The following is a 27,468-nucleotide window of genomic DNA, read 5'->3' on the forward strand; positions in this document are numbered from 1 at the left end:
GAATGATTTTACTTAGCACGCTTCTTCTGGATTTTTAACAGAACACATTGCAGTTTACAGGATGCAAGCTACTTCTACAAATTAGTAACCAAAGGCAAAGAGTTTTGTTCTACTAATTGCCTAAATGTCTAATGAGGCCCCTAGGGTACAGACTCAAACTCTCTGGTTACTCCTGTGCCTGGGAGTGATGCTTGAGGGGAAGTCTTTGGTGTCCTAGAGAGAGTGAATCTGCTTCTCTTTCGGGAGTAAATAGACGGAGTGCCGGGATGTAGGGTTTCCCAAGGTTTCAACCCCACAGGAAGACACTGAGGCAAGAGAAGTGTAAGTACTAGCCTTGAATTAGCCACTAGGAGCTTTCTCTGACACTCAGAAAATGCTGACCTTCTCGGCTTGAGGTTTTCAATTTCTCCCATAACAGATCTCTTGGAGAGAGTCCATCTCAGTTCTTGTTTTTCTTTTCAAGTTCAGATACACCAGCTCCTAAGAGAATTTCTCTTATTTCCTCTGCCAGGTTTGCAAGAAGTAAATGGTTGGCGGTAGAAACAAAGAGGAGGAGAATTGCTTATAAATTTTCTGATATTCTACCTTTTCCCATTCTGGTTTCCTAATGATATTCTTAACATTAGAATTTCATACTTTCCTTGTAGCTTGCACAATGGCTGATTGAGATCTCATGCTTATAAAGTGAAATACAACATTCTCTAATTTTCCTTTTTGAACAGTGAAAGAATTTGCTGTAAGTTGTGGGTAAGAGAGTAAATAAGGCAACCTTTATAATCCCAGAGCTGTTATCCACTCCTGATGTCCCAGGGATCTTTAGAGTCAGCAAGGCTGAGAAGTAGACATTGTTCCTACAGCTATTCTTTCCCCCTCTAACTTGAACACCTTGCCTGAATATTCATTCAATAGGATTTTGATTCAGTGGGCATACATGAGATTAGTAGTCAGACATACCTGTTTCACATCTGGTCTTGCTGATTAGTAGACATGTGAATCTGACAAGTAGCTTATCCCACTGAGTCTCGAGTTTTCCATCAATAAAATAGGAGTATTTTATTTCCTTGCAGAGTTATTACTCAACTTTAAATTATGTAGCCTGTCTAAATAGGAGAGGATATAGTATATTTTAACCAAATGTTACTATCTGCATTTTATTTCCTAACTACCTCAGCATTTGAGAGTCTCAGGGTCAACTTCATGATTCCATCAGTTTTCGACATCTATAGGCTATTTTGACTTTACCTTATTTATTTTATTAGCATAGTTAGGTGACTTGTCCTGACCTTTTTCAGAAAGGTAACATAGAGCATCAGGATCACAACTTCCAGAAATATGTACTTGTCATAATGTGTGCATGCATTTGTGTGTGTGTGTGTGTGTGTGTGTGTGTGTGTGTGTGTGATGTGCATATGAGTTATATTGAAGCTGGGGATTCTATACAGATGCTAGAATTGCAGCAACAGAGATAAAAAGGAAAAAATTAAGCAAACAAACAAACAAAGCAAGAACACCATTCTTTCCTGAGCCCCACCCTCCCACCAGGTGTTAGTAGCTATGTCAAGAGCTAAACAAAATTGTGTTACATTAACCCATTTCCCCTGTCTCTTTACAGAGACATCAAAACCAACCCTAAACAAGATCCAATGAACTCTTCTATTTTTTAATGTCTTCCCAAATTCCAGGCTTCATTCACTTCCTTGTATCAGTGTTACATCCATTAGTGCCTCAGCTGAAATTGAATTTCTTCTTCCAGAATTGAGATTTTTTTCAGTAGAAAAGGACTCAAGTTTAGTGTCAAGATAACTGGTTTTCTAAGTTAGTTCTGTCATGAACTCTATGTGTGATATTAGGCTACTCTTTAATCCTTTTTGGAATTAAGTTTCTTCACATTTCTATCATAGCTATTTTTGAATAGTATGAGCATTATTACTTTGAGGAATAAAGGAAGCTGATATATGCAAAAAAGATTCACATAACATTCTACTGGCTTTCCTGGAAAAAGAGCTGTTTACCAAGATGCAGATGGAGGATTGGAAAACTAACTCAAGATTAATCGCATATGTCCCTTCTTAATGATAATGGCAGAGCGACATTTAGTTCATCTATCCATCTTTTCCTATACTGTCTTTCAGGTCTATTTTCTCTAGCAGCTCTCAGCTTCTGCAACTTAATGAGCTCCGTAGATTTTATCCTTTCCTGTTTATCTGTATGCCAGTTTTTCTGTCTTTTCTTTGGGTGCTTCATATGCTCCACATGCCTGCAATCTCCCTAAAAAAGAAACCATGTTCTCTACCTCTCACTGCCTGGGATCTTTGAAGTCTAGATTCTCACTTAAGTTCTTTGTCCTGGTTTCTGTGTGCCTAAGTGCTTCTGTGTGTGTCTGGCGGAGGTGTGAGTCTCCTCCTTTAGACTAGAAGTACCTCATTCATTGGTTCCTTTAACACATACTTATCAAAAGCCTAAAAGGCAAAAATTGGGCAGGACTCTGGGGACTTCTGGTGTGAACTCTACCATCAAAAAACAAAGTCAGCTAACAAATAATTTCAATTGAATATGACAAGTGCTATCAAAGAAAGAATCCAAAAGAACCAAGATGAGAGGGATGTATAGATGTGAAGACAGTAGTGAGGATAGCCTTAAAAGAGAGAGAAGACAAAAATGAAGCTATTCTCCACCCCACTACATAAACAATATATACTCATTATTTTTCAGAACTCTATTTTCTTTCAGTAATGTGATTGCTTCTTCCTATGCTGATACCACATTTTCTTAATTACTGTAGCCTTTTAATATAGCCTTATAATGAGAAATGACATTTGAAAGGCAAATCCTCTCCTTTTGTTTTTCTTATTTAAGAGTGTTTTGGCTATTCTCAGAACTTAGAACTTCCATCTAAATTTTAGCACCATCAATCCAACAAACAAATCCAAAATAACCCATTTGGGATTCTGATCAAATTGCATTGAATCACAAATCAATTTTGGATTAATTGAACTCTTCAAACTATTATCTTCCAATTCAAGAATATAATTATTTATTTCAGCCTTTTTTAGTGACCTTCATTATGATATTTGTAATGACTACTTTGTATTTTGAAGCTATTATAAGTGATAACTCTAAGTATAATCCGCTATCAGTTTGTTGAAGTACAGCTAGGCAATGGATTTTTATGTATGAGTTTTGTACTAGAAGGTTGCTAAACTCTTAATAATTCTGATAATTTACCAATAGTTTCTTTTGAATTTTCTATGACCACTATCTTTAAAGAATGTCAGTTTTATTTCTTCCTTCTCAATTCTTATATCTTTTTTTCCTTTCTCTTGCCTTCCTGGGCTGGCTAGAATATTCAATACAAGATTGAAGCGAAGTGGATGAAGCATTCACCCTTATCTTGTCCTTAATCTTAAACAGAATCCTTCAGTATCTTACCACTGAATATGATGTTGGCTGTAGAATTGCTGTATACAGACTTTATGTGCTTAAAGAGAATCTTTTATTCTCCATTTTCTAAGGGTTCTTCTTAAAGCAGACATTGAATTTTTAAAAAGCTTTTTTGAACAGCTTTTGAAATAATCATATGGCTTTTTTTCCTTTAAATAGTTTATTTGAAGAAATATATAACTGGGCTGTTTTAATTTTAAACAGTTTTCCATTCTGAAATAAAACCTGTCTTGTGCTTGTTTTATACATTGCTAGATTTTATTTGAAAATATTTTGTTCAAGAATTTAACATCTGTTATTTGTGAATGAGATTGTTCAAAGCTTGGTATCAAGATAATTCTAGTTTCATAAAATGAAGTGGAGAATAATTTTTTCTTTTTTCTTTTACCTAAAATAGTTTGTGTAATATTGGAATTAGTTTATCCTTGAATGTTTTATAACACTTTTGGTAAAATTGTCTTGGCCCAGAGGTTTATTTATAATTTTGAACAATCATCTTTATTTCTTTAAACACTCAAGGGATTTTTAGGTTTTCTAATTCTTGATTCAATATTGGTAGGGAATATTTTTCTATAAATATATCTATTTCATTACTAAAATTTTATTGAGATAAAGTTGCTCATAACATTATTTTTCATCTTTTCTCTGAAGTTGCTGTGACCATATCCCTTTATTAACTCATAATGTAGTTTATTTATATCTTGTTTTCTTTTTTTTGGTCAGTTTCCCTTGTAGTTTAATCTTAAGTTTACAAATTTTTACCTTTGCTGATATTCTCTATTTTATCCTTCTTTTATACATCTATTTTATCATTATTATTTTTTCTTCTACTTTCTTTGTGATCTTGTTTTTATACTTCCTAGAATGGATGCTCAACTTACTAACTTTTCAGCTTTGTCTTTTCCAACAAGCAAGCATTTTAAACTACACATTTACCTCTAATAATGTTTAATTACACATTGTGCATGATTTGGTATATGATTTTATTAGTTTGAGATATTTTCCAATTATCATTATAAGTCCCTCTTCTGACAATGGGTTAGATTACCAGATATTTACAACTTCCCAAGTTTCCATGCTTTTTGAAATTTCTAACAATCACATTATGGTCTAAAGAGGTGGGTTATCTTTTAAGAATATCTATTTTTAAGAAATTATTGAGACCAATTTCATGGGCCGTAGGTGATCATGTTTCTAAAGATGCAGGTGTACTTGGAAAGAATGTTGTACATCCAACTTTTAAATAATGTTGCTTAAATTTTGTGTATCTTTGTTTCCAGCCCAAGAGTCTGGTCTGCCATGTTGCTGAAGAAGGAAGCTGATCCATCCAGTTTTGAACTGGATTTTTGTGTATTGCATCTTTGCTCTGTGCATGTATTTGAGGTCAAGGCAGCTTCTGATGTTAATAATTGGTTTTGACTTTCTCTTTATGTTTCAGACTTGATGTCCTCAATGAAGAGAGCCAACAGCACAGAGGTAAAAGAATTTGTTTTCCAAGGTTTTTCCAATTTCCAAGAACATCAGTTCACACTCTTTGTGGTCTTTCTTGCCCTGTACATGCTAACTCTGGCTGGCAATGTCATCATTGTGACCATTATCTGTATTGACCACCATCTCCATACCCCCATGTACTTCTTCTTAAGTGTCCTCTCCACTTCAGAGACTTTCTACTCTCTGGTCATTATCCCACGCATGCTTTCAAGCCTGGTGGGCCTGAACCAGTCCATCTCACTGGAGTGCTGTGGGACTCAGCTCTTTTTCTTCCTTGGTTTTGCCATCACCAACTGTCTCTTGCTGGCAGTAATGGGGTATGATCGCTACATGGCCATCTGCAACCCTCTTCACTACTCCACTGTCATGAACTGGAGAGTCTGTGCCATGCTAACATCTTCAGTCTGTGCCACAGGCTTCTTGTTCTCTCTGGTTCAGACTGTGGCCATTTTCAGATTGTCCTTCTGCAGCACACTGATTGAGCATTTCTTCTGTGATGTTCGACCTGTTTTGGACCTGGCCTGTGCTACCCTGATCATCAACGATATACTGACCTTAATTATCAGCCTCCTGGCCATCACAGTCCCTGCCACTTTCCTGTTTGTCTCCTATGTTCTCATTATTTCCACCATTCTCAAGATTGCCTCAGCTGAAGGCCAGAAGAAGGCCTTTGCCACGTGTGCCTCACACCTGACTGTGGTCATTGTCCACTATGGCTGTGCCTCCATTGCTTATTTCAAACCCAAGTCAGAGAATACCAAGGATCAGGACCAGCTGATCTCAGTGACCTACACTGTCATTACCCCTTTACTAAACCCAGTTGTGTACAGTCTGCGGAACAAAGAAGTCCAGGACGCTCTGCGCAGAGTGGTGGGTAGGAAATCCCTTTCCTAAGACGATCATCTCTTTTCATATGACCTTGTAAGTTTTCCAGAGGGAGTCTCATAGGTAAAGTTACAGAGCCAGGGTTTCATGTGATTAGTGAAATCTCAAACATCCCATTCAGGGACAGGGGAACTACCCTCTCAATTCTCACTTCCTCAACTTTTTGGTTAACATAATAAAAATACAGTTCACTGGACAGATCTGTACTCAGACAGCATTAGCCCTACTCCAGAAGATGATTACAAGGTCAAAGTGTGATCTGATGTTCCTTTCAAGCTTAAATTTAAAGGGACCAGTCCACTTTGCTGAAGTATAAACCACATTAAAAACACTACCCAACACAACTTCTTGGATGTTTTAATAAGTAGTTGCTAGGAGGATATGTGTAGAAGCCTAATTGTCTTGTGTTTTAATAAGATAAGCAAAGAAAAAATACAGATGATTTTTAAGAATTGGGTTTGGAACAAGTTAAAAACTTTCTAGAGAGAATATTTCCAAGCAACACTCTGTACATTTCTATCAGCCAGCTGTGGAACTCCAAGTGAAAGGGAACTAGGGTATAGGGGTAGGGAGTGAAGGGAAGTTGATTGGAGAAGATTTCTAATCAGCATATGACAGCCACAGGACACTGGCCATGTGAGCAGAGCTCAAGTGACAAGTCTGATTCTTTGCTTCTAGCTAAAGAGAAGCAATATGAAGGAGAAGGTCTTGTGAGTTTGGGGAAAAAAAATGCCTTCTTCAAGGACAAGAGCAACAGCTCCAGGAAGAAAGGAGAAACTCTCAGGGAGAAGACTGCTGAAAGATGCTATGAATTTGGCTAAGAAGAAGGAAAAATTAGAAACATCCAAATTGTAGCTTTCAGTGATAGATGAGCAGGAGAAGTGAAAGGCAGAAAGATAAGGGTTAAGAGTAGGAACAAGAATTTAGAAAAAGTCCTTCAGATTATATCCTCTCCTTCCCTTTGTAAGCCAAGTCATAAAGGCAAGAGAAGAGAATTAAATAGAAATATGGAAGAGTCAACACAATGCCTTTCTAAAAAATTAGATAATTTCATGACTCTTGAAAAACTGAACAAAGTAAATAGTTAGAGATTTTGACATAAAAACTTCCAAAAAATTAAATCAACCAAGGTAGAAATGGAATAATAGGAGATTATTTACTGTTCCTCACCTCAAAAGACAAAAAGAAAAAAGATTGAGGGTAAATTTCAGATTCAATTTGTAAGACCAAATAGGTGAAAAATAAACCTATGGAGATTAACAGTTTTAATTATTGAGCAAATCAGAAATTTATAAAAAGATGCACAAGAAATATGAGTACATAGCATTCTCTTTGTAAAATATTTTCAAAATACCTAAAATGCATGAACCAATTATGAATTTTATAGGGTACATATGCAGGTGCATAAAATCTAAGCAAGTTTCACCATTCTCTCTACTTCCATAATTCTGAGTTTCTAATCCACTTGGTGGAGAAAAGGTCATCTGGGCTTCTTTTTGTAAACTCTGGCAATTAATGGTTAATGGTTAATAAGTCACAACATGAGTAAAAACAGTAACATTCAAAGTTCTGCTCCTCTCCTTCCTTCCACTTTCCCCCACTAATCTTGGAGTGAAGCAAGTTCTGGTCAAGATGTCCTGTTTTCTTACTTTGGGTGTAATTGGTTCATGGTCATTTCTACCTCCCCATGTTGTACTGTGTAGAGCTACATACCCACCAATGGCCACTCTGGTTGCCATCCATCAGGAGGACTCTGGCATTTCCATTATTCTTAATCAGTGTGGTCCCTGCACTTCACATCTTGCTAGTGATCTTCAGACCCCTCAGGTCCCCTGGTACTCTGCCAGCCACTTCCTGAGGCACCTGGGCGTTCAGTTGCACATTTAGTCCTATCATGTCACCAGGACTCCATGTGATTTCACTGAATTTCACACCTGGTGCTTTGCTAATGTACTTCTGATCCACCAGGTCTCACATCCCTTCTGCTTTTATCAAGTCCTTTCCCTCGCCCCCTGTCAGGGTTTAGTTAGGATGGGAGCAAGAGTGGGTCCTCCACAATATCCAACCAGCTATGATATTGTCTCCTCCAAAGTCTGAAAACTGTTATTTTACTTTGACAGGAAACTTCAGTTCTTCCCAACTCTATAGTCTGTTTTATACATTTCATATACAGTGTACAGTTAGCACCGAGGCTTTTGATATTCAAAATCATTCTTTGTAAATGAAAAGAGGCTTTCCTCTCTAGAAAAGTTCACTAACCTTAAAAAATGATTTCAGCTTTCAATACAAATGTTTCAGTTATTATTTCTTTTTAAAAAGGCTTTTTGAAATTCAATTGGCTTTTTAAAAATTCTGGATTCCTTTGAGTCCATCCTTCCCGGGGGGCAAATGAATGTCTCCTGGAATAATGTGGAACAATAATAATAATTTTTAAAAGAGGGGAAACATTGGATTACTCTCCACAGTATTTCTCCTTAGAGTATGTTTTTGTGGAAATTCAGAAAACATTTACTTGTTATTTGAGATCTTCAAGAAAAAAAAAACCTCTATCATAAATTCTTTTCCCCAGAATAGAAAATTCTATTTTAAAAATACAGTCTCCCAATAATGAGGACGTGTTCATCAGGATGGAGTTGTTGCCTCCCTAGACTGAATGTCACTTATGTCTGCCACCGGCATCTACATCCTACACGTAGGGTGCAATGTTCACCTCCTCCTGGGTGGAGGGTGCTTTTCCTCTTCTTGCACTGGTCCAGCTCCTCAGAGTAGCCGATAGAGCCATGGGGTAGAATGAGATTCCTATGATGTTTACAGACTGAAGAAGTAAGCAAAAGTCCTGGTTAAAAGAAGCAGGAGGTGCCCAGGGGCCTCCCTAAAGTGCTCCCTTCTATTCGTTCTATTAGCTCTCTCTGCACACCTGTCCTAGACCATATGTAGAGGCAAATTAATTGCTGTGCCTCTTGAAAGGATAACTCGTTTTTAGGTCTTATGGCCCTGAATCTGTACATTTGGAATATCTTCATCTTCCCCAAGGGCTTAGTTTAGAAACCCAAATAAAAAACAGGCACATTTAAAGTAATCTAGTCCTTGGTTCCTACCTCTTCTATAAATGGGCAATGTAAGTACACAAGCAAACTTAGAGATTTCATTTGTCCTCTCCTTCTATCTATGAAATCTTCTTTGTATTCAAATAATTGAAAACACTCTGTACAGCTTTTAATTATTATTTATTTTTTATTTTTGGTGGTACTGGAGATTGAACCCTGGAGTACTTTACCACTGAACTATATTCTCAAACCTTTTCAAAATTTGTTTATTTTTGAGACAGGGTCTCCCTAAGTTGCTGCGGCTGGCCTCAACTTACAATTCTCCTACCTCCCAGGTAGCTGGGATCACAGGTGTGTGCCACCATGCTCAGCACTTTTTAAAATTTTTTTAGGGGGCAGGTACTAGGGATTGAACCCAGGGATGCTAATCACCAAGCCACATCCCCAGTCCTTTTTTATATTTCATTCGATACAGGGTCTCACTGAGTTGTTCAGGGTCTTGCTAAGTTGCTGAGGCTGGGCTTGAACTTGCAATCCTCCTACCTTAGCCTTCCAAGCTGCTGGGATTACAGGCATGTGCCACCATGCCTGGTTTTTAATTTTTAAATGTAGATTTATCTCAGTTAATTTTTCATTGTAGTTCCCCCTATTTGCCTCTAAATATGAGTATTTCTCAACACTCAAACCTTTTTTGAAGATGGCATTTTTTTCCTGTGATTTTTTTAACATTTGTTTCCACTTCAAATTAAAATGCTGGTAATATCATATATTACATTCTCCTGGGAATTTTGGTCTATTCATAGAGTATCTATTCTGTTACATTTAAATATCTATTCCATGTGTCAAGCACATTAATTATCATAATTTTTAATGTTTTATCATCTAATAGAGTTAGTTGTCTGTCATTATTCCTCTTCAGAATATTTTTGGATTTGTTGTTGTTGTTAACATTTTTCATATGATTTTTAGAAGCAGCTTGTCTAATCTGCTCCCTTTTGCAACACAGTCATACTTGCAAGCAAACCAAACTCCAGTGGTAGTTTATTGGAATCCCATTGTATTTATAAATTAATTCATGGAAAATTGACATCTAAATGATTTTTGAATCTCCCTAATAAAAAAACAGCATTAATCTTCTGTTGGTTTGAGTCTCCTTTTGGATCAAGAATTTTGTATCCTTCCATGAAATTTTAAACATTTTTTCATGGTTTTATGTTTTTTACATTTAAGATTTTTAATTAGTTTGTGTAAGCTGTGAGCCTTAGGTCAAGATTTTATTTTTCTCCTGTAGAAGTTCAGTTGCTTTAGGCCAATCTTTTATAAAGATTGTCATCCTTTGAATGGGTAAAGAAAATGTGGTATATATACACAATGGAGTTTTATTCAGACATAAAGAAAAATGAAATTATGTCATTTTCAAGAAAATGGATGGAACTCAAGACCATTATGTTCAGCGAAATAAGTCAAACTCAGAAGGTCAAGGGTCATATGTTCTCTTTCATATGTGGAAGTTAGAAAGGAAAAGGAAAAAAAGATGGAGGTAGATCTCATGAAAATATATAATCAGAAAAATGAGAGATTATACTCCATTTATGTATGATCTACCAAAATGTATAAGTGCACTCTACTGTCATGTACAACAAATTAGAACAAATAAAAAATTTTAAATAAAAACTATAAATTAAAAAAGGGGAGATCAATAGATGAAAGGGACCAAGGGGTGGGAGGTGGGGAGGGAGGGAGAAATTGCTGGAGAATGATATTGGCCAAATTTTATTGTTACATTTTATATTGTGTACATGTATGAATATATAACAACAAATTCCATCAATAGATAAAACTATAATGCACCAATTAAAAATGTGGGATAAAAAAGATTGTCATCCTTCATTGATCAATTTGCATCTCTGTCAAATGTCATTTGAGCATTTTTCTATGAATCCATTTCTGGGTTTTCTATTTTGTTCCAGTGATTTAGGTGCCTATTGTTTAATTGATTCTACTGTCTTAACTAATGTAGCTATGTAGTAAGTGTAAGTGAAGTAAATCCCCTTGCTTTACTTCTCTTTATTCTTCTTTGTCAAAATTTCTTTAGTTATTTTAAGATCTGTTTTTCTATAAATTTTAGAATAAACTTTTCTGTCTTTTAAAAATTTTGCTAGAATTTGGGAATTGCACTAAATCTAAAGATCAATTTGAAAATAATTGACATCTTTGCCATTTTGTATCTACCAGTTCATTAATATATTATCATTAAGGCCTTTTTTATCAGCATTTTATAATTTTCAGCACACAAACTTTGTACATATTTTGTTAAGTATACACCTAAGTTTTCATTTTCTTTCGAGAAATCTTAAAACTGTGTTTTACTGACAGATTTCTCATGCTCATTGTTGAAAAGTGGAAATGCAATTGATTTCTTATGTTGATATTGTATGTTATGACCTTGTTTAACTCATTTATTTATTCTAGGAGTTTTTCTCTATTTGCAGACAATATGATTCCCTACATGGAAAAATATGAGGGTATCTGCAAACAGGGATAGTTTTATTTCTTTTTTTCTAATCTGTGCCTTTTATTTCCTTTGATTGCCTTATCTTAGTGTCTAGAACTTCCATCTCTACATGAAACATGTATGACGCTAGCTATAGCCTTTTGTGATATGCTTTTTATCAAACTGAGTTTATTTCTATATATTCTTAACTTGCTGAGTTATTGTTATAAAAGGGTATGGTTTTTGTCAAATGTTTTCTCAATGTCAGTTATATAATCATGTGGTCTCATTTAACCTGTTAGGGTGGATACTATTATTTGATTTTTTAAATATTGATCTAGCTTTGCATTTCCATAATAAACCCAATTCGCTCAAGGTGTATAGTTCTTTTTATATGGTTGCGTTTGTAATACTTTTTGTAGATGTTTTGTTGAAGATGTTTTTCATCTAAGTCAAGAGAGATATGGGTCTATAATTTGTTTGATCTACCTTTGTCTATTTTGAGTATCAGGGTAACACTGGCTTCTTAAAGTGTCAATAGGTTTTCTCCTCTCTTATATTTTCTAGAAGAGATTTTAACCTTGTTAATTCTTCCTTAAACATTCAGTGAAACCATCAGGCCCTAGAGATTTCCTTTTCAGAGCTTTTAAATTGTAAATTAGATTTTTTAATAGTTATTGGACTACTCTGATAATCTATCTAACAATTATACAATTATGCAGTTTATCTGGTTGACTTTGGGTGGTTTGAATTTATTTGAGAAATTAGTTCATTTCTTTCAAGTTGTTGAATTTACAAGCACAGTGTTGCTCATGTTATTTCCATATTATCTTTTTAATAACTACGTAATCTGTAGGGTATTTCCTATTTCATTTCTGATGATTTTCTTTTTTTATTATTGTCAGTCTTATTAGACATCAATTTTATTGAGTTTTTGTGAAGAACTTGCTCTATTACATTGACTTTGTCTATATTTTCTAGTTTCTTTTACTTTTATCTTTATTATTTTTCTCCTTTTGCTTGTTTGGAATTATGTTTCTACTGTATCTCTAGTTTCTAAAAGTGGGAGCTTAGATTACTGATTTGAGATATTTGCTAATAATACACTAATTCCGTGATATGAATTTCTTTTAGCATGACTTTAGGTATATTTACATATTGTAATATGTATGTTGGATGTTCATTTTCAATTCTTTCCTATGCATTTTTTATTTTTTTGAGACTTTGTCCTTGACCTATGGATTTTTTTCACATTTTTTTTTTTTGTTGGCACATTATAGTTGTAGATAATGATGGAATTTGTTGTTACATATTTGTACATGCACACTGACCAGTGGATTTTTTAAAAAGCATGTTGTTTGTTTTTCCTGTGTTTAAAGGTTTCCCTATTGTCTTTTGTTATTGGTTTATAATTTGTGTCCTAGACTTTTTGTCAATATGTTAGAAGACTCTGGATTCTATTTAAGTCATTTATTTTAGCAGTGTTTCACCCAGTTTTTCTGGCCTACTTTTGTAAGCTGTGGCTCCAGTCACTGTTTAATTTTTGCAGCACTTTCAATGTGATTTTGGTTTGCTTGGTTTTTCTGGTGCTGTTGGGACTCCCAGTGTCCCCTGCTGGTACTGCCTAAGGGAATAAATAGGTTGCTGCGTTGCTAACTGGAGGCAAGTCTCAGCCTGAAGGGACAAAGATCCTTCTTGGGCCAGGTGTCTGTTAGGGTCATATGCCCTCCGCCTGTAGAGAATGCTGAGACTTACCTGGGTCCGGCATTTGTGCTGTCATCACCCTGCTAGTGCCCCCATCCCCATCATGGCCCTGTGTCTCTGGATAGGGGAGAGAAGCGTCAGTTCCATGGGGCAAAAGAAGCCTCCAGAGCAGGGTTTTTTGGTGGGGTCTCTCTTGCTGGTACCACCCCTTTGCACAACTGTTTCTGGTAAGGGAGGAGGATTTCAGCAAAAGGACTTACTGGACCAGGGACATTCCTCAATCTAGGAATCTAATGACACTCTTCCTGCCCAGTTGCTCCCATGGAAAGCCAGTGAGTCTTTTTGAGAGATTTTCTCTCTCCCTTTTCCACCCTTCACTCTATCAGTGCATTATAATTGTAAAAAAGGAACAAAAAGATGCAAGTACTACTAGCACCACAGAGTATAAAAAAAAATAAGATTATATTAGCATAATCTTCAGAGAAGTGTCAAAGTGTGCCAGATTCCCCAGACTCTCATTAATCTTCAGTTTAGGTTCTGCATACATGGACAGATTATAGCATAACAATGGCATATTTATAAAAGGAGCAGGGGACACCCAAGTGATTATGTAACAATAGGTGCTTCCTGGTTAAAGCAGTATTGTTAGAAAAAGGGAGCATTAAGATCTCAAAGCCAGTAGCAGCTTATTGTGCCACTGAAGAAACTTAGGACCGCTTAGATTTTCTCCAAAGTACTGAAAAAAGAGAAAGAACAAGTTTGGGTACTGGTACCTCTTGACAAGTGTTGTCAACTCCACATACAAAATGGACCGTGAATTGCCTCATTTCCTTCCATTTCTGCTAAGACTATCCTTGCCAGAAAATAACTTTTCCCCACTATCCTCGCCTTGTTTACTTTCTGTTCTTTTCCAATGTTTTACATCACAAAGCTATCTCTTAAATATGAAATCAAATCAAGCCCTTCCCTAATTAAAACTCTCTAGTGGATTCCCATTGTACTTGGAATAAAGTCCGCTTTCCTCATAATGGCTTGTATAGCCCTTCCTGTCCTCACCAATCATGCCATTAAAACTGACCTCATCTCTGATAACTAACCCCCTACTGATGACTTCAGTAACTACCAACTTACTAAGTTTATTCCAATGAAGTATCTTTATGTTTATTATTCCTTCCATTTAAGGTGATTTCCTTCTCCAGATTCTTGTTCGTTCATTCATTCCCATTCATTGTTTATCATTTGAGGTTCAACTGAAAAGAGAAGTAATCCTTAGAGATTCCTTCCCTGACCACCTCCACTTATTGGTGATACCCACCAATGTCATTCTCCATTAGAAGGCATAGTTTTATGTTTTTTTAGTGCATTTAATCACAATTTGAAACAAAAGATAAGTTAAAAACAAGGGATGATAAACAGTATACCAGACAAAATACTAAATAAAACAAAGAAAAAGTATGAATTTACATAAAAAATAAAGGTAATATCATCAAGATGGCAGGATAAGAGATCACAAATGAGAAAATATTTGGGTTAAGGGAATGAGCTGAAGAGATAAGAGACAGAGACAATAACTCTTTAGAAAATATAAAAAGGTGCTCCATTTCTAAATAAAATAGATCAAATACATAGGAACAAGGAATGTGCATTTTCTGTATGGATAATACTTTAAACCTTTATTAGAACATATAAAAAAATTAAGCATGTCTTTTAAATATTAACTTTGCATAGAAATCTTCCATTTTGCAAAGACTAAAGATGGTGAATCTCCCTAAAATTCTATGAATACAATGAGAAATCATTCTTCCAAAGTAGAATAATGTGGCAGAAATCTAGCAATGGTAGAATAAGGTATTAGCATTATGAGATATTTTTACTATTCTGTACATGTTGTTGAGACAATAAGCTAATTATTGGGATTAAAAAAGTTATACTCAAGTTAAGAAAGATAGTCCATTTCATTTCTCACAAAATTAAATTTCAGATGAATCAAACATTGAAGCATAAGAAGTATAGAAGACATCATGGGTACTTTTAAAAAATAATCTTGGAGTTAGGAAGGTCCTTTCAAGCACTAATCAAAATGCAAATGCAATAAAGTCTGATATCAAGAGATAAATGCATAAATATAATACTGGCAAAATATCAAATCCACAAAACCAGTAAAAATGATAAATTTAGAAAAATATTTGCAACATGTATAATAATGGGCATATTTTCTTATCATAGAATTCTTATAATAAGAAAAGGACAAAATAATAGTTTGAAAAATGAGCAAGATATGTAAATGGACATTCACAGCAAATGATGTACAAAGGCTAATAAGCATATAAAAAGATACACAGCCTCATTCATAATTAAAGGAATAACATTTCAAAGAAAAATAACACACCATTTTTACCTATCAGCTTGTCAGATTTTTAAAGAGGTAGTGATGCTTGTGATTGATGGAAGTAGGAATGAGGAAGCATCAAACAGTGTCGGAGAGGATTTAAAGGATACATTCTATTTCAGTTTAAGTTTGGCAATACCTATTATGTTTTTAAATGAATGAATCACTGACCAAAGAATTTTACTTTCAAGAATGTATCCTATAGACACATACTCCCAGAAGGGCACAATTATATATGAAAAATGAATCTCTTTACTATACACCTAATAAATGCCAAAACTACAAACATCTTGAACATTCATTGAAACTTAGGTAGGCCAGATAAATTGAGTTCTATTTGTACCCCATAACAAGCTTTGGTATGATAAATCTTCACGTACTAATTTGTGAATTCACCCAGAAAGTACTGTTATGTGAAAAAGCAGGTAGGATAACAGTATAGAGAATGCAGTCAATTTGAATTACAGAATATGAGGGCACACATGCACACACAGTTACCTGTAGAGATGTGTGCATGTAATAATTCTAAATTCTGTTTAGTGAGTTGTCATTTTATACAGCTGGGGTTAGAAACTTAGAAAAGAATTTAGAAAGCAAGAGCACTAATGTATGCTCTGAGACAGGAGTTTGGAATTGGAGATCCCACTATATCAACTCATGGTTTTTAAGATACAGATGTTAAAACACACAGACAGACCATTTTTTCCATTAGTTTGTTTTGTTTTGTTTTCACTGAATGAGTCTAAAAGTAATTATACAACAGTAGCAATGAGGGAAACTGGCACCCAGATCTTGCTTTCTAAATATCATCTCTGCTAGAACTTCTTGGAAAAATAGCCAAGTCCAAGACCAGGACAGGGGAAGTACAAGAGGAACCTGGAATTCTTGCTGGTATGAAAAATAAACAAATGCTCAAACAATAAGAAGTCATGTCAAAAGAATGTAGGGAACAGGCCGAAGCAATTTCCACTGGCCAATTTTGTGGTGATTTACACATCAATATACATAATGTTCATAGTATTGATAATACCTAAATCTACTAACATGTAAACATCTATTCTTTTTTTTTAGCTCTAAATTGAAATTTTTTAATTATTTATTTATTTTAATTAAAAATCATAAATTTACATAGGGCAATATTGTTTGATTCATTCTGTTATTTTTTTCCCTTGCCCTCCACCCCCCACCCCTCTTTTCCATCTCTTCTTTATAGTTGAATGCCAACCAATTGTCAAGAACCTATTGAAGGAATGTTGTAGAAAGTTATTAAGGAATTCAAAAACTAGAGGGTAAAATTTGATGATGAGTAAGATATTAATCTATTTCATCCTACAAATAACTTATATATAAAGGGAATCTCTCTCACCCTCTTCCCTTTCCTCTACTCTACTGGTTTTCCTTCCATTTATGAATTGGTGTTTTGGTTGAGCTTCATAGATACACATAAAGGTGGAATCCACTATGGTATATTTATATATGTAGATAGCTTAATTTTTTTCAATTTCATTCTCTATTTTCTTCCCTTTTCCCATCTCTTTCCTCAACGCCATGATCTTTCCTCTATTTTCATGGGATCTGCCCCCACCCATTTTTTTTCCCCTCTACCTTCTGCATATGAGAGAAAATAGTCAATATTTGACTTTTTAAGTCTGACATATTTCATTTAGCATGATGCTCTCCAGTTCCATCCGTTTACCAGCAAATGCCATAATTTTATTTCTTCTTATGACTAAGTAAAACTTCATTTGTGTGTATATGTCACATTTTCTTAATCCACCCATTTATTGACAGGCACCAAGGCTGGTTCCATAATTTGGCTATTATGAATTGTGCGTCTACAAACATTGATATGCCTGTATCACTATAGTACAATGATTTTTTTTTTAATTGTAAACAAATGGGATACATGTTGTTTCTCTGTTTGTACATGGCGTAAAGGCATATCATTTGTGTAATCATATATTTACATAGAGTAATGTTGTTTGATTCATTCTGTTATTTTTTCCCTTCCCCCCACCCCTCCCACCCCTCTTTACCCTCTATACAGTAGTATAATGATTTTAGTTCTTTTGGATAAAAACTGAGGAGTGAGCTAGCTGGATAATATGATGGTTCTATTCCTAGTCTTTTGAGACTCTCCATACTGCTTTTTAAAGTAGTTATACTAATTTACAGTCGCACCAACAGTGTTTAATTGTGTCTTTCCACCCACATCCTCACCAGCATTTATCATTATTATTTGTATTTTTGATGATTGCCATTACAACTGGATTGAGATTGCATTTCCTTAATTGTTAGGAATGTTAAACATTTTTTAAATTTATTTGTTGGCCATTTCTTTTGAGAAATGTCTCTTCAGTTCTTTTGTCCATTCAATGACTGGATTATTTGTTTGGCTTTTGTGTGTTTGTGTGTGTGTTAAGTTTTTTTAGTTCTTCATACATTCTGAATATTAATCCCCTGTTGAAAAAGTAGCGGGCAACAATTTTCTCTCTCTTCATGCTTTTGTTTCCTTTGCTATGAAGAAGGTTTTAAATTAGATGCCATCCCACTTATTGATTCTTGATTTTATTTTTGGTACTTTAGGAGTCTTGTTAAGGCAGTCAGTGCCTGGGCCAATATGTTGGACTGTTGAACCTATCTTTTCTTCTAGCAGTTGCAAAATATCTGGTATACTTCCTAGATCTTTGATCAACACTGAGCTGACTTTTGTGGAGGGTAAGAAATAGGAATCTTGTTTCATTCTTGTATATATGAATATCCAACCCAGCACCATTTGTCAAAAATGCTCTTTTCTCCAATATATATTTTTGGCACTTTTGTCAACTATCGGGTAAGTGTAACTATGTGTATTTTTCTCTGTGTCTTCTATTCCATTGCTCTTCATATCTAATTTGATGCCAATACCATGCTGTCTTGCTTCTATATTATCATTTGAGATTAGTGATTGTGATGCATCAGCATCACCCTTTTTGATCAGTATTGCTTTGGCTATTCTGGGTCTTCTGTTATTCCAAATGAATTTGAATAGTTTTCTAATTCTGTGAAGAATGTCATTGGTATTTTGGTACATTGAATCTATATTACACTTTTGGTGATATGGCCATTTTGATAATATTAAGTTTACCTATCCAAGAACATGGGAGATCTTTCAGTCTTCTGGGATCTTCTTCAATTCCTTTCCTCAGTGTCCTATAGTTTTCATCATAGAGATCTTTCACATTCTTAGTTCGATTTATTCCCAAGTCTCTGTCTCTCTCTCTCTCTCTCTGTGTCTCTCTCTCTCTCTCTCTCTCTCTCTGAAGATTATTATGAGTTGGGTAATTTTCTCAAGTTCTTTCTCAGCAGATTCATTATCGGAATATAGGAAAATTATTTTGATATATCAGTGTTTTTTTAATCATCTTTTCCACTGCTGTGAACAAAAGACCTGATAAGAACAATTTTAAAGGAGGAAAAGCTTTTGGGGGGGCTCACAGTTTCAGAGGCGTCACTCCATAGACAGCTGGCCATTACGCAGGGCTTGAGGCAAGGCAGAACATCATGACCAAAATGTGTAGCAGAGGGAAGCAGCTGAGGATGTGGCACCTAGAAGCAGAGAGAGAGGGAGCTCTGCTCAGCAAGAAAAAGCATATACCCCAAATTCACACCCCTAGGGACTCTCTTCCTCCAGCTATACCCTACCTGACTAGAGTCACCATTCAGCTAATTTCTACCAATGGATTAACATACTGATTAGGTTAAGGCTTTTGTAACCCAATCATTTCATATCTAAACTTTCTTGCATTGTCTCACACATGAGCATTTGGGGTACACCTCACATCTAAACCATAACCAAGATCAGCTTATATCTTGCTACTTTGATGAATTCGTTTATCAGCTCTGGAGGTCTTCTAGTGGAATATTTTGGATCTTTGAGACATAGGATCATGTCATCAACAAACAGATAATTTTTAATTCTTCTTCTATTTGTATTCCCTTAATTTCCTTCTCTTGTCTGATTGCTCTGGCTAGAGTTTCAAGAACTATTTTGAATAGGATGATGAGAGTACATCTTTGACTTGTTTCTTATTTTAGAGAACATGTTTTCAGTTTTTCTCTATTTAGTATATTGGCTTTGGGGTTGTCATATACAGTCTTTATAATGTTGAGGTTTTTAATCTCCAGTTTCTCCAGAATTTTTAAATGAATGGGTGCTGGATTATATCAAGGCCTTTTATGCATCAATTGAGATGATAATATGATTCTTATCCTTAATTCTATATATTTGGTGAATTATATTTGTTGATGTGCCTGTGTTGAACCTACCTTGTATCTCTGAGATGAAACACACTTAATCATAGTGTATTATCTTTTTGATGTATAAAACATTAAGATTTAAATAACTGGAGAACCCTTATCAATTCATCCCAAGTGAGCTTTTAATTTAAAGCAACTGAAAAAAAAAAAAAAACTGTTTCTAAAGTTTGTATGAAAAAGTGAAGTTTCAACTACTAAAGAATAAAACAAGGTACATCTGGATTTGGTGGCACACACCTATAATCCCAGCAACTCTGTAGGCTGAGGCAGGAGGATTGCAAATTCTATACCAGTCTTGGTAACATGGTGAGACCCTGTCTCAAAATAAAAAATAAAAAGAGCTGGGAATATAGTTCAGGGATAGGGTGGGCTGGAGTTCAATCCCTATTACCACAAAAATAAATAAATAAATAAATAAATAAACAAGCAAATAAATAAAATAAGGAAAGTTTGTCTTCTTGCTAATTAAGACTTATTATGAAATTCTGATTATTGAGGCAGTGTGGCTTGGGTACAGGGAGTTAAATTACCAGAGACAGAATAGAAAGTGTTCAGACTGATCTATGCTTATACATATGGAATTACATATATGACAGAGATAACAATTGTAGATCAGTGGGGAAAAAAGACTCCTCAGAAAAAGTGCTGAGCCATATCCCCAGCCCTTTTTATTTTTTACTTCGAGACAGGGTCTTGTTAACTTGCTTAGGATCTCACTAAGTTGCTGAGGCTGGCCTCAAATTTACAATCTTCCTGCCTTAGCCTTCTGCATTGCTAGGATTACAGGTATATGCCACCATGCTCAGTGGAAAAGCTTATATTTAATCAACAGTGGCACATAAGCAGGAAACTGTCCATCATACTCTTACCCCAATTGCAGGTTACAGTGCATATGAAGATACTACTGAGCTGCAAACAAGAAGAAGTCAGGATACCAACTCTGTCAACGATAATTTAATTAAAATGTTTGAGTCTTCTAAAGAAACTCTAGTTGGCTACTACTTTATTTTTTATGTTGCTGAAACTTATAGAGATAAGAGCAAATGTTATTAACATTTTTATATTGCCATAAACTTTTTTCCTTGTATAATTTTCTAAATTTAACAGTCACCACAAATTCTGTAGAGAAGAAGAATAGTTAATACAAAAAGCAAACAAAAAGGATGAGCCCAAGGGGCATTTTTCAAGTTCATCATGATATGAATTCAGGCACTTGATTTTTTGCCAAGCATGTGAAAATTAACTTTGGGGAGAACTGGCAGGATCTGGTGGGGAGATGGATATGAAAGGAAAATTAGAATAAAATGCTCTCAGGAAAAATATAGCACCTGGAGTAGTGAGGGAAAAATCAAAAACAAAAACAAAAAACCTGGGGTCTTGAAAACTAGTGTGTTTAGAATCATTTACCTGATGGTCCCTGAGGATGAAGCCCTGGCTCAGTCTGAATATTCAGCGCCCTTTTGGCTTTCTAAAGCTTCTATTGACTTTTGAGTTTGGATCTCCTTTTTTTTTTGTACTGGGGATTTAACACAGGGCCACCTAACTACTTCTCCCAGCCCTTTTCATTTTTTCATTTTGAAACAGGGCCTCGTTAAGTTGTTAAGACTGGCCTTGAACTTGCATGTATCTCCCGCTTCTGATTGCTACAGGACAAAAAAATGCCCAAATTGACTTTTCAGTTAAGGGAGAGAGAAACCAACTAACCCAACAAAAATCTTCTAGCATACAGCAGGGAGAGTTGCATGGTTTCCTGGAATCCTACACAGTGATTCTTAGCTGGAGCTCACTTGGGCTTTGTAACCATGGTTTCCAAGGCCTCGCTGTATAAAAATAGAATATTTATTAAAAAATAAAACCTGACGACTAAGCCACTGCTGTTTCTACTTGCAGTGAAAACTGCCTCAAGATTCCCAGAGCACAATCTAGTGAATGTGCCCCTCATGTAACAAGGTCCCCTGGCATAAACTGTTGGCTTCCTAGTCCCCCAGTGACTCTGTAGGTGCTTGGTGAATAGCACCTAGAGACCCTGGAAACTGCTCCTCAGAGAGCCTTTCCTTGGTGTCAGAAGCTCTTCCACCAGCCAAAGAGTATATGTAGCGTACAGAGAGCCCCCTTTATCTTTCCTTCCACCTCCATCCTTTTTGGAAGTGAAATGACCACATTCAGCTGACTTTTCTTCATGACCCAGGTTTGTGAACATTGGTGATCCATGGGCCACCTCTCTGACCTCTACCTCAATTTTTCTGTTGAATCACAGATTCACAGGAAGAGAAGTAAGTGAGATATGGGGAAAGATTTTAGTAGTGAACAGAGGTGCCATGTGAGGAATAAGATACATGTATGACTTTTGTTGTTATGAAAGGGTCAAATTATGTTAAGCTAGAAATGATCCTAATGTCTGTGAATATCTGTTCTTCTTTTTCCTTTATTTATTACTTACAGAGATCTTCTGTTAATCCCAATAAATCATGGCTTCCCAGGATTAAAGGGTATCTCAACTGATATGGTGATAAACAATGTGACTCTGCTACATACAAGCTATGCTCCCTTGTCTATATTCTTGTCTTCAGACAATTCATAGTCCACTGAGAAAGTTTATAAAGCTTCATAAAGCATGTTTACAGTTACTAACCACACATCAGGGTCAAACAACTTTTCCTATCAAGAAGTAGTGTCTGGCATCTAACATAAAATTTATTTTTTGCAACCCCATCTAATTTCCTCTGAAATGCTCTGAGGTGTTGAAGCACAACTGTATGCTGATCCCTTGTAAATACCTTTTTGTAGATTTTTTTTTTATAGAAAGTGGTGCATTTCTGAAAAATAGATAAATTAAATGTAATTTTAAAAGTGCAAAATAAGCTTACCTTTGAAATCTGCCCAATAGCAAACCATTGTATAATGTGATTTATTTGCTTTACTTCTAGCAAAATGCACTTTTGAAGCAACTCCATCCTTCTATTACTGAATTTGGATTTTTTACAACTAACCTATTATATAATTGTATGCTGGCTCCTAAGAGGGTAAAGGCTACTGGAGAAGTTGGACTATATTTGCCAATTATATGTTAATAATGGTGTGCTTTTCTCCTGTTATAATGTTATAATTCCAATGTTAAAATATAACCCAATTATTTCATCGTTGCTGTCATAGGCATAGCCATCAGGAAAACGAGACAAAGGTTAAAACATTTTTGCCTTTGGTTCTTTGAAAAGAAATTTCACTGTGATGCTCCAGCATTTTTGCTTCATGGTGGCTAGTTTGTGTGATGGAGAAATGATTTGTAATGATCCGACCTGTATATATTTGTATTCTACATTGTAGTGGTCACTGTGTGACCATAAGGATTAGGAATGCATGGTCCCTTTCTAGTTGTACTGGGGTAATTTTTGTGTTTATGCTATAGTTTTGTGGGGTGGGAGGAACAAGTACAAGGGATCAGAAGATATGAGTTCTGGTCCTGGTTTAGTTCTTTGACACCTGTAAGTCCAAGGGCAATTCCCTAAGAAGAGATGACTTCAGTTCCCAAGTCTGAAGAAAAATTAAGCCTTATTTTCCCTGCTCCATTGGGTGTTAATAAAATTAAATAATGTATGTGAATATGTTTTATAACTGTAAATGTTCTATCAGGGGCTTATAATGCTAAAAAGTCAGTAAAGAGTTCTATGCTAACTGAATGTGCACAGACATGTAGGTCTGAGAGAGAGGTGGGAGGTAAGGAGAAAAAAAAATTAAAAAGGACTTGGTTTTGGCTTTGTAAAATGAGTGGTATCTAGGGAAGAGGAATGTAGGACAGAGTTGAGAGGAGCAGTCAAAAGATTGGAATGAAAAAGCAGTTTCTCTGCCAAAGAAGCAAAAGCTCTACCCAAACACTAGAAGTTCAGGAGTTAGTATGTACCTACAGAACCTGGAATTTAGCATGACACCTCTGAACTTGAATGTATTCAATTTTTAATTTCAAATATAAATTTTAATTTTAACAGCATAAAATTCTTCTATCAACAATTCTATGATTGTATCATCACTACATCCACATAAAGATGAGGAAACTGGGCTTAGAGATGTTCAATCCTTGCCCAAGATAAGATAGCACATGAGAGAAGAAGGAAATGAGTTTACAACAGTTGCCTCTGAGGGCCATGTACTTTTGTCTCACTGAGAAAAAATAAAAGATAACATGTCTCCACTCTCCACTCCCCAAAGAAGTAAGTATGAATGTGAATATAAATAAGCAGGAACCTGTGTTGAATTAACCATAAGTGTTTGCCCAGCCTACTGTTTGACAGAAACCACCCATCCAGGATCTTTATGTACCTTTTTCTTTCTTAGATACCATACATAATGTAATGAAGAAAGAGAATCACACATTGGTGAGTGAGTTTGTTTTTCAAGGGTTCTCCAGCTTCCATGAACACCAGCTTACACTCTTTGTTGTGTTCCTTGCACTGTATATATTAACCCTGGCAGGCAATGTCATCATTGTGACTATAATCAGCCTTGATCGTCACCTCCACACCCCCATGTACTTCTTCCTCTGTATGCTGTCAGCTTCAGAGACAGTGTACACACTTGTCATTATACCAAGGATGCTCTGTAACCTCAGGGGTGCACGTCAGCCCATCTCCCTGGCTGGCTGTGCCACTCAAATGTTCTTTTTCATCACTTTGGCAATTAACAACTGCTTCCTGCTCACAGCAATGGGGTACGACCGCTATGTGGCCATCTGCAATCCCCTGAGATACACAATCATCATGAGCAAGAGGGTGTGCTTCCAGCTGGTGGGAGGGGCCTGCAGCATTGGCCTAATTGTAGCAATGACACAGGTGTCAGCTGTGTTCAGACTGCCCTTCTGTGCCTCTAAGGTGGCCCACTTCTTCTGTGACATCCGACCTGTAATGAAGCTCTCCTGCATTGACACCACTGTTAATGAGATCCTGACTTTAATCATCAGTGTGCTGGTGATCTTGATTCCCATGGGCTTGGTTTTCATTTCCTACATCCTCATCATCTCCACCATACTCAAGATAGCCTCTGCTGAGGGCAGAAAGAAGGCCTTTGCCACCTGTGCTTCTCATATCACGGTGGTCATCGTCCATTATGGCTGTGCTTCCATTGCCTACCTTAAGCCCAAGTCAGAGAACACCAGGGATGAGGACCAGCTCATCTCTGTGACCTACACTGTCATCACGCCCCTCCTGAACCCAGTGATCTACACCCTGAGAAACAAAGAGGTCAAGAATGCTCTGTGCAGGGCTATTGGCCAAAAACTCTCCTGACAGGATGGTCCTGTTTCAAACAGAGTCTTGCAAGATTCTCCAGGCCATAAAAGTGGAGCAGTGCCCACAGTCACTAGAGTTAAAATTCTGGAGTCCATTAAGCTGTGGTTTGGTGAGAAGAGGAGAGAACAAAGACACTACAAATCCAGACACTTGAGAATGGAAGGCAGCTCTCCAAAGATCAAACAAGCCTGCATCTCACAAGAACAAAGATAAAGAACTCACTGGCATTGGGAGGTGGATGGCTATCTGGAGAGCCAGGAATTGAATGAAATCAGGGCTGTAGAAAGAACTAATGAGGGGAGACTGATCTGAAGCAGGGGTAAAGTTTTAAATATGTAACACTTTTTTTTTTTTTTTTTTTTGGACATGGAGTTTCTCCTTACCCATTTGGAGGCACGTAGGTTTAAAAGCTAACTGAAGTAATTTCTTTATGGACAATTATAGGTTTTTTTTTTTTTTTTTTTTTTTTTTTTTTGCATCTTAGATGCCATAAATCAAGTGATTACAGAGATAAGCATCTATAAAACTCAGCAGCAAAAAGTTTGGATCTTTTTTGTATAAGTTCTAGGTTGACAGATAGGAAAATACCTATTTTCCATAGGTGTTTTCAAGATCATATAAGAGAAATATTTTTGGAATGTGATTAAAATTCCTTGGAAATCTATTTAAAGAGATAGAAATATAATCATAACTTCATTTATGTTGTAAGAACATGCAAATATTATTGATGATACTCTATGTAAGGAATTATTTTTAGGGAGAGGAAAGGGTATAGACAAGTTCTGGATCATTGTGATTGGCTTCAGAGATCCGGGCAGAGTGAATATAATCTACTAATGAACACAAGTCATACATACAACTATAGTGAACATCTCACATGCTCTTTATGGATGACAGGGTGAAATGAGCAGTGAATAATCCCCCAGAGTCAGCTGAAAGGACAATTCTGCCCACTTGTACCAGGTGATGTATTTTTCACAGGACACATCCTCCTTTATGTTAATTGCAAAAGCTAATGCTACATCTGAATATTTAAAATTTTTAAATAACCCATTAAGGTTTAGTCTTACATAGATTCAACTACTTACTTTGGAAAATTTCTGGTAAAATCCAAGAGAACCCCAAACTGGGGTTACCCTGTATTTTCCAATGGTTACATTTACTTTCACTCAATAAATAAATATGTTTTATTTTTGTTTTTTGGTAGCCTTGAAAATGCTGCCCTGTACCTTCAACCTTCTCAGTAATAAGTCTATATTTACAAACTTTGTTACTAAAATGGTAGGTAGCAGTTTTTAAAGGTTGGCAGAAGTAAGTGGAAATAACACAAACATTGAAATAAAAAGATTTAATTTTGTACTCTACTTCTTATTCACCATATACATTTCAATGAATCTTTAAATTTCTCTGAACCTCAGTTTCCTCATATGTGAAACCTATATGCAAAGTTTCTTCTCAAACACAAAAGTCCTTTGGAAATGAGAAATAAAAGACAAATATCCTTTATTCTTGTTAGAATGAGAAAATAGCTATATTTCCCATAAATTCATCTTCCCTTATCTGCAAAATGGGGTTACCAATCCCTGCTCTGTTTTCCCCATTGAATTGTTGTATGAATCAACAACACTAGACTAAACACAGCAGGAACAGCTGTGAGAACTGCAGGAAGTATTCAGAACTACAATGTATTATTATTGCTTTCATCACTAGTATTAGCTAACAAAATCCCCACACTCTTATATCTCCAAATTTTTCTAGCCATTTTATATTATTTTACTGATCTCTTTTGACTCTTATCTTCCTCCCATGTACTTTTAAGTCCTAATTGTTATTCCACTCTGTCATTAACTCTGTAGGTCATATATTTTTGGTCTCTTACAAAAATAATATTTCCAAAACCTTACATTTTTGTGTTGTTAACAATCCCGGTAGTTAATGCCTGTCTTCCTGCTCTACATCAAGCACTTTCCCCTTTGTACTTTAAGAATTTCAAACTCTTTATCATGACTCATGGTCTCCAATACAAAATGCATGTTATAACAACCAAATACATATGTATTCATCTGTGTGTGTGTACACATGTACAAACTGAAGCACAACAGTCACAGAACAGTAGTCAACCTTAACTCATGCAGCATATTTTCATGTTTTTCATTCAAGTCTATTATGTTTCCTTCTATTTCATTTTATTTAAATAATTTTTTATGAATAGAGACATACCTACTACACATTTTGACTATTCGCTCAATAGTTGAGAGTTAAACTCTGTTTTCAACTGAAGTTAATACTAAAGTCCAGTATAAAAAGACTATTTCTGAGATACTACAATGAAATTTAAAATGTTACTTTAGAAAAACGGATTTTTACTATTAAACATTTATTCATCATGCTGAAACAGTTGACATTTTAGAAGAAAGATGTTTAAACATGATTGTCAGC

General features: G+C 35.7%; 2 protein-coding genes across 2 annotated transcripts; both read left to right on the forward strand.

Annotated features, from left to right (window-relative positions):
* Positions 1-4,878: 4,878 nt before the first annotated feature.
* Positions 4,879-25,026, forward strand: LOC306639003 (olfactory receptor 10J1-like; the record flags this gene model as incomplete). Its single annotated transcript, XM_079102448.1, has 4 exons — positions 4,879-4,917; positions 22,678-22,826; positions 23,734-23,955; positions 24,080-25,026. Exons 3-4 carry the CDS (start codon positions 23,928-23,930, stop codon positions 25,024-25,026), a joined length of 975 nt encoding a protein of 324 aa, XP_078958574.1. The 5' UTR covers positions 4,879-4,917; positions 22,678-22,826; positions 23,734-23,927.
* On the forward strand, positions 4,894-5,826 carry LOC306639077 (olfactory receptor 10J1-like; the record flags this gene model as incomplete). The annotated part of the gene is made up of 1 exon (XM_079102512.1): positions 4,894-5,826. One exon carries the CDS (start codon positions 4,894-4,896, stop codon positions 5,824-5,826), a length of 933 nt encoding a protein of 310 aa, XP_078958638.1.
* Positions 25,027-27,468: the final 2,442 nt, after the last annotated feature.

The sequence above is a fragment of the Sciurus vulgaris genome, assembly GCF_902686455.1.
Source record: "Sciurus vulgaris genome assembly, chromosome: 1".
Classification (NCBI taxonomy): domain Eukaryota; kingdom Metazoa; phylum Chordata; class Mammalia; order Rodentia; family Sciuridae; genus Sciurus; species Sciurus vulgaris.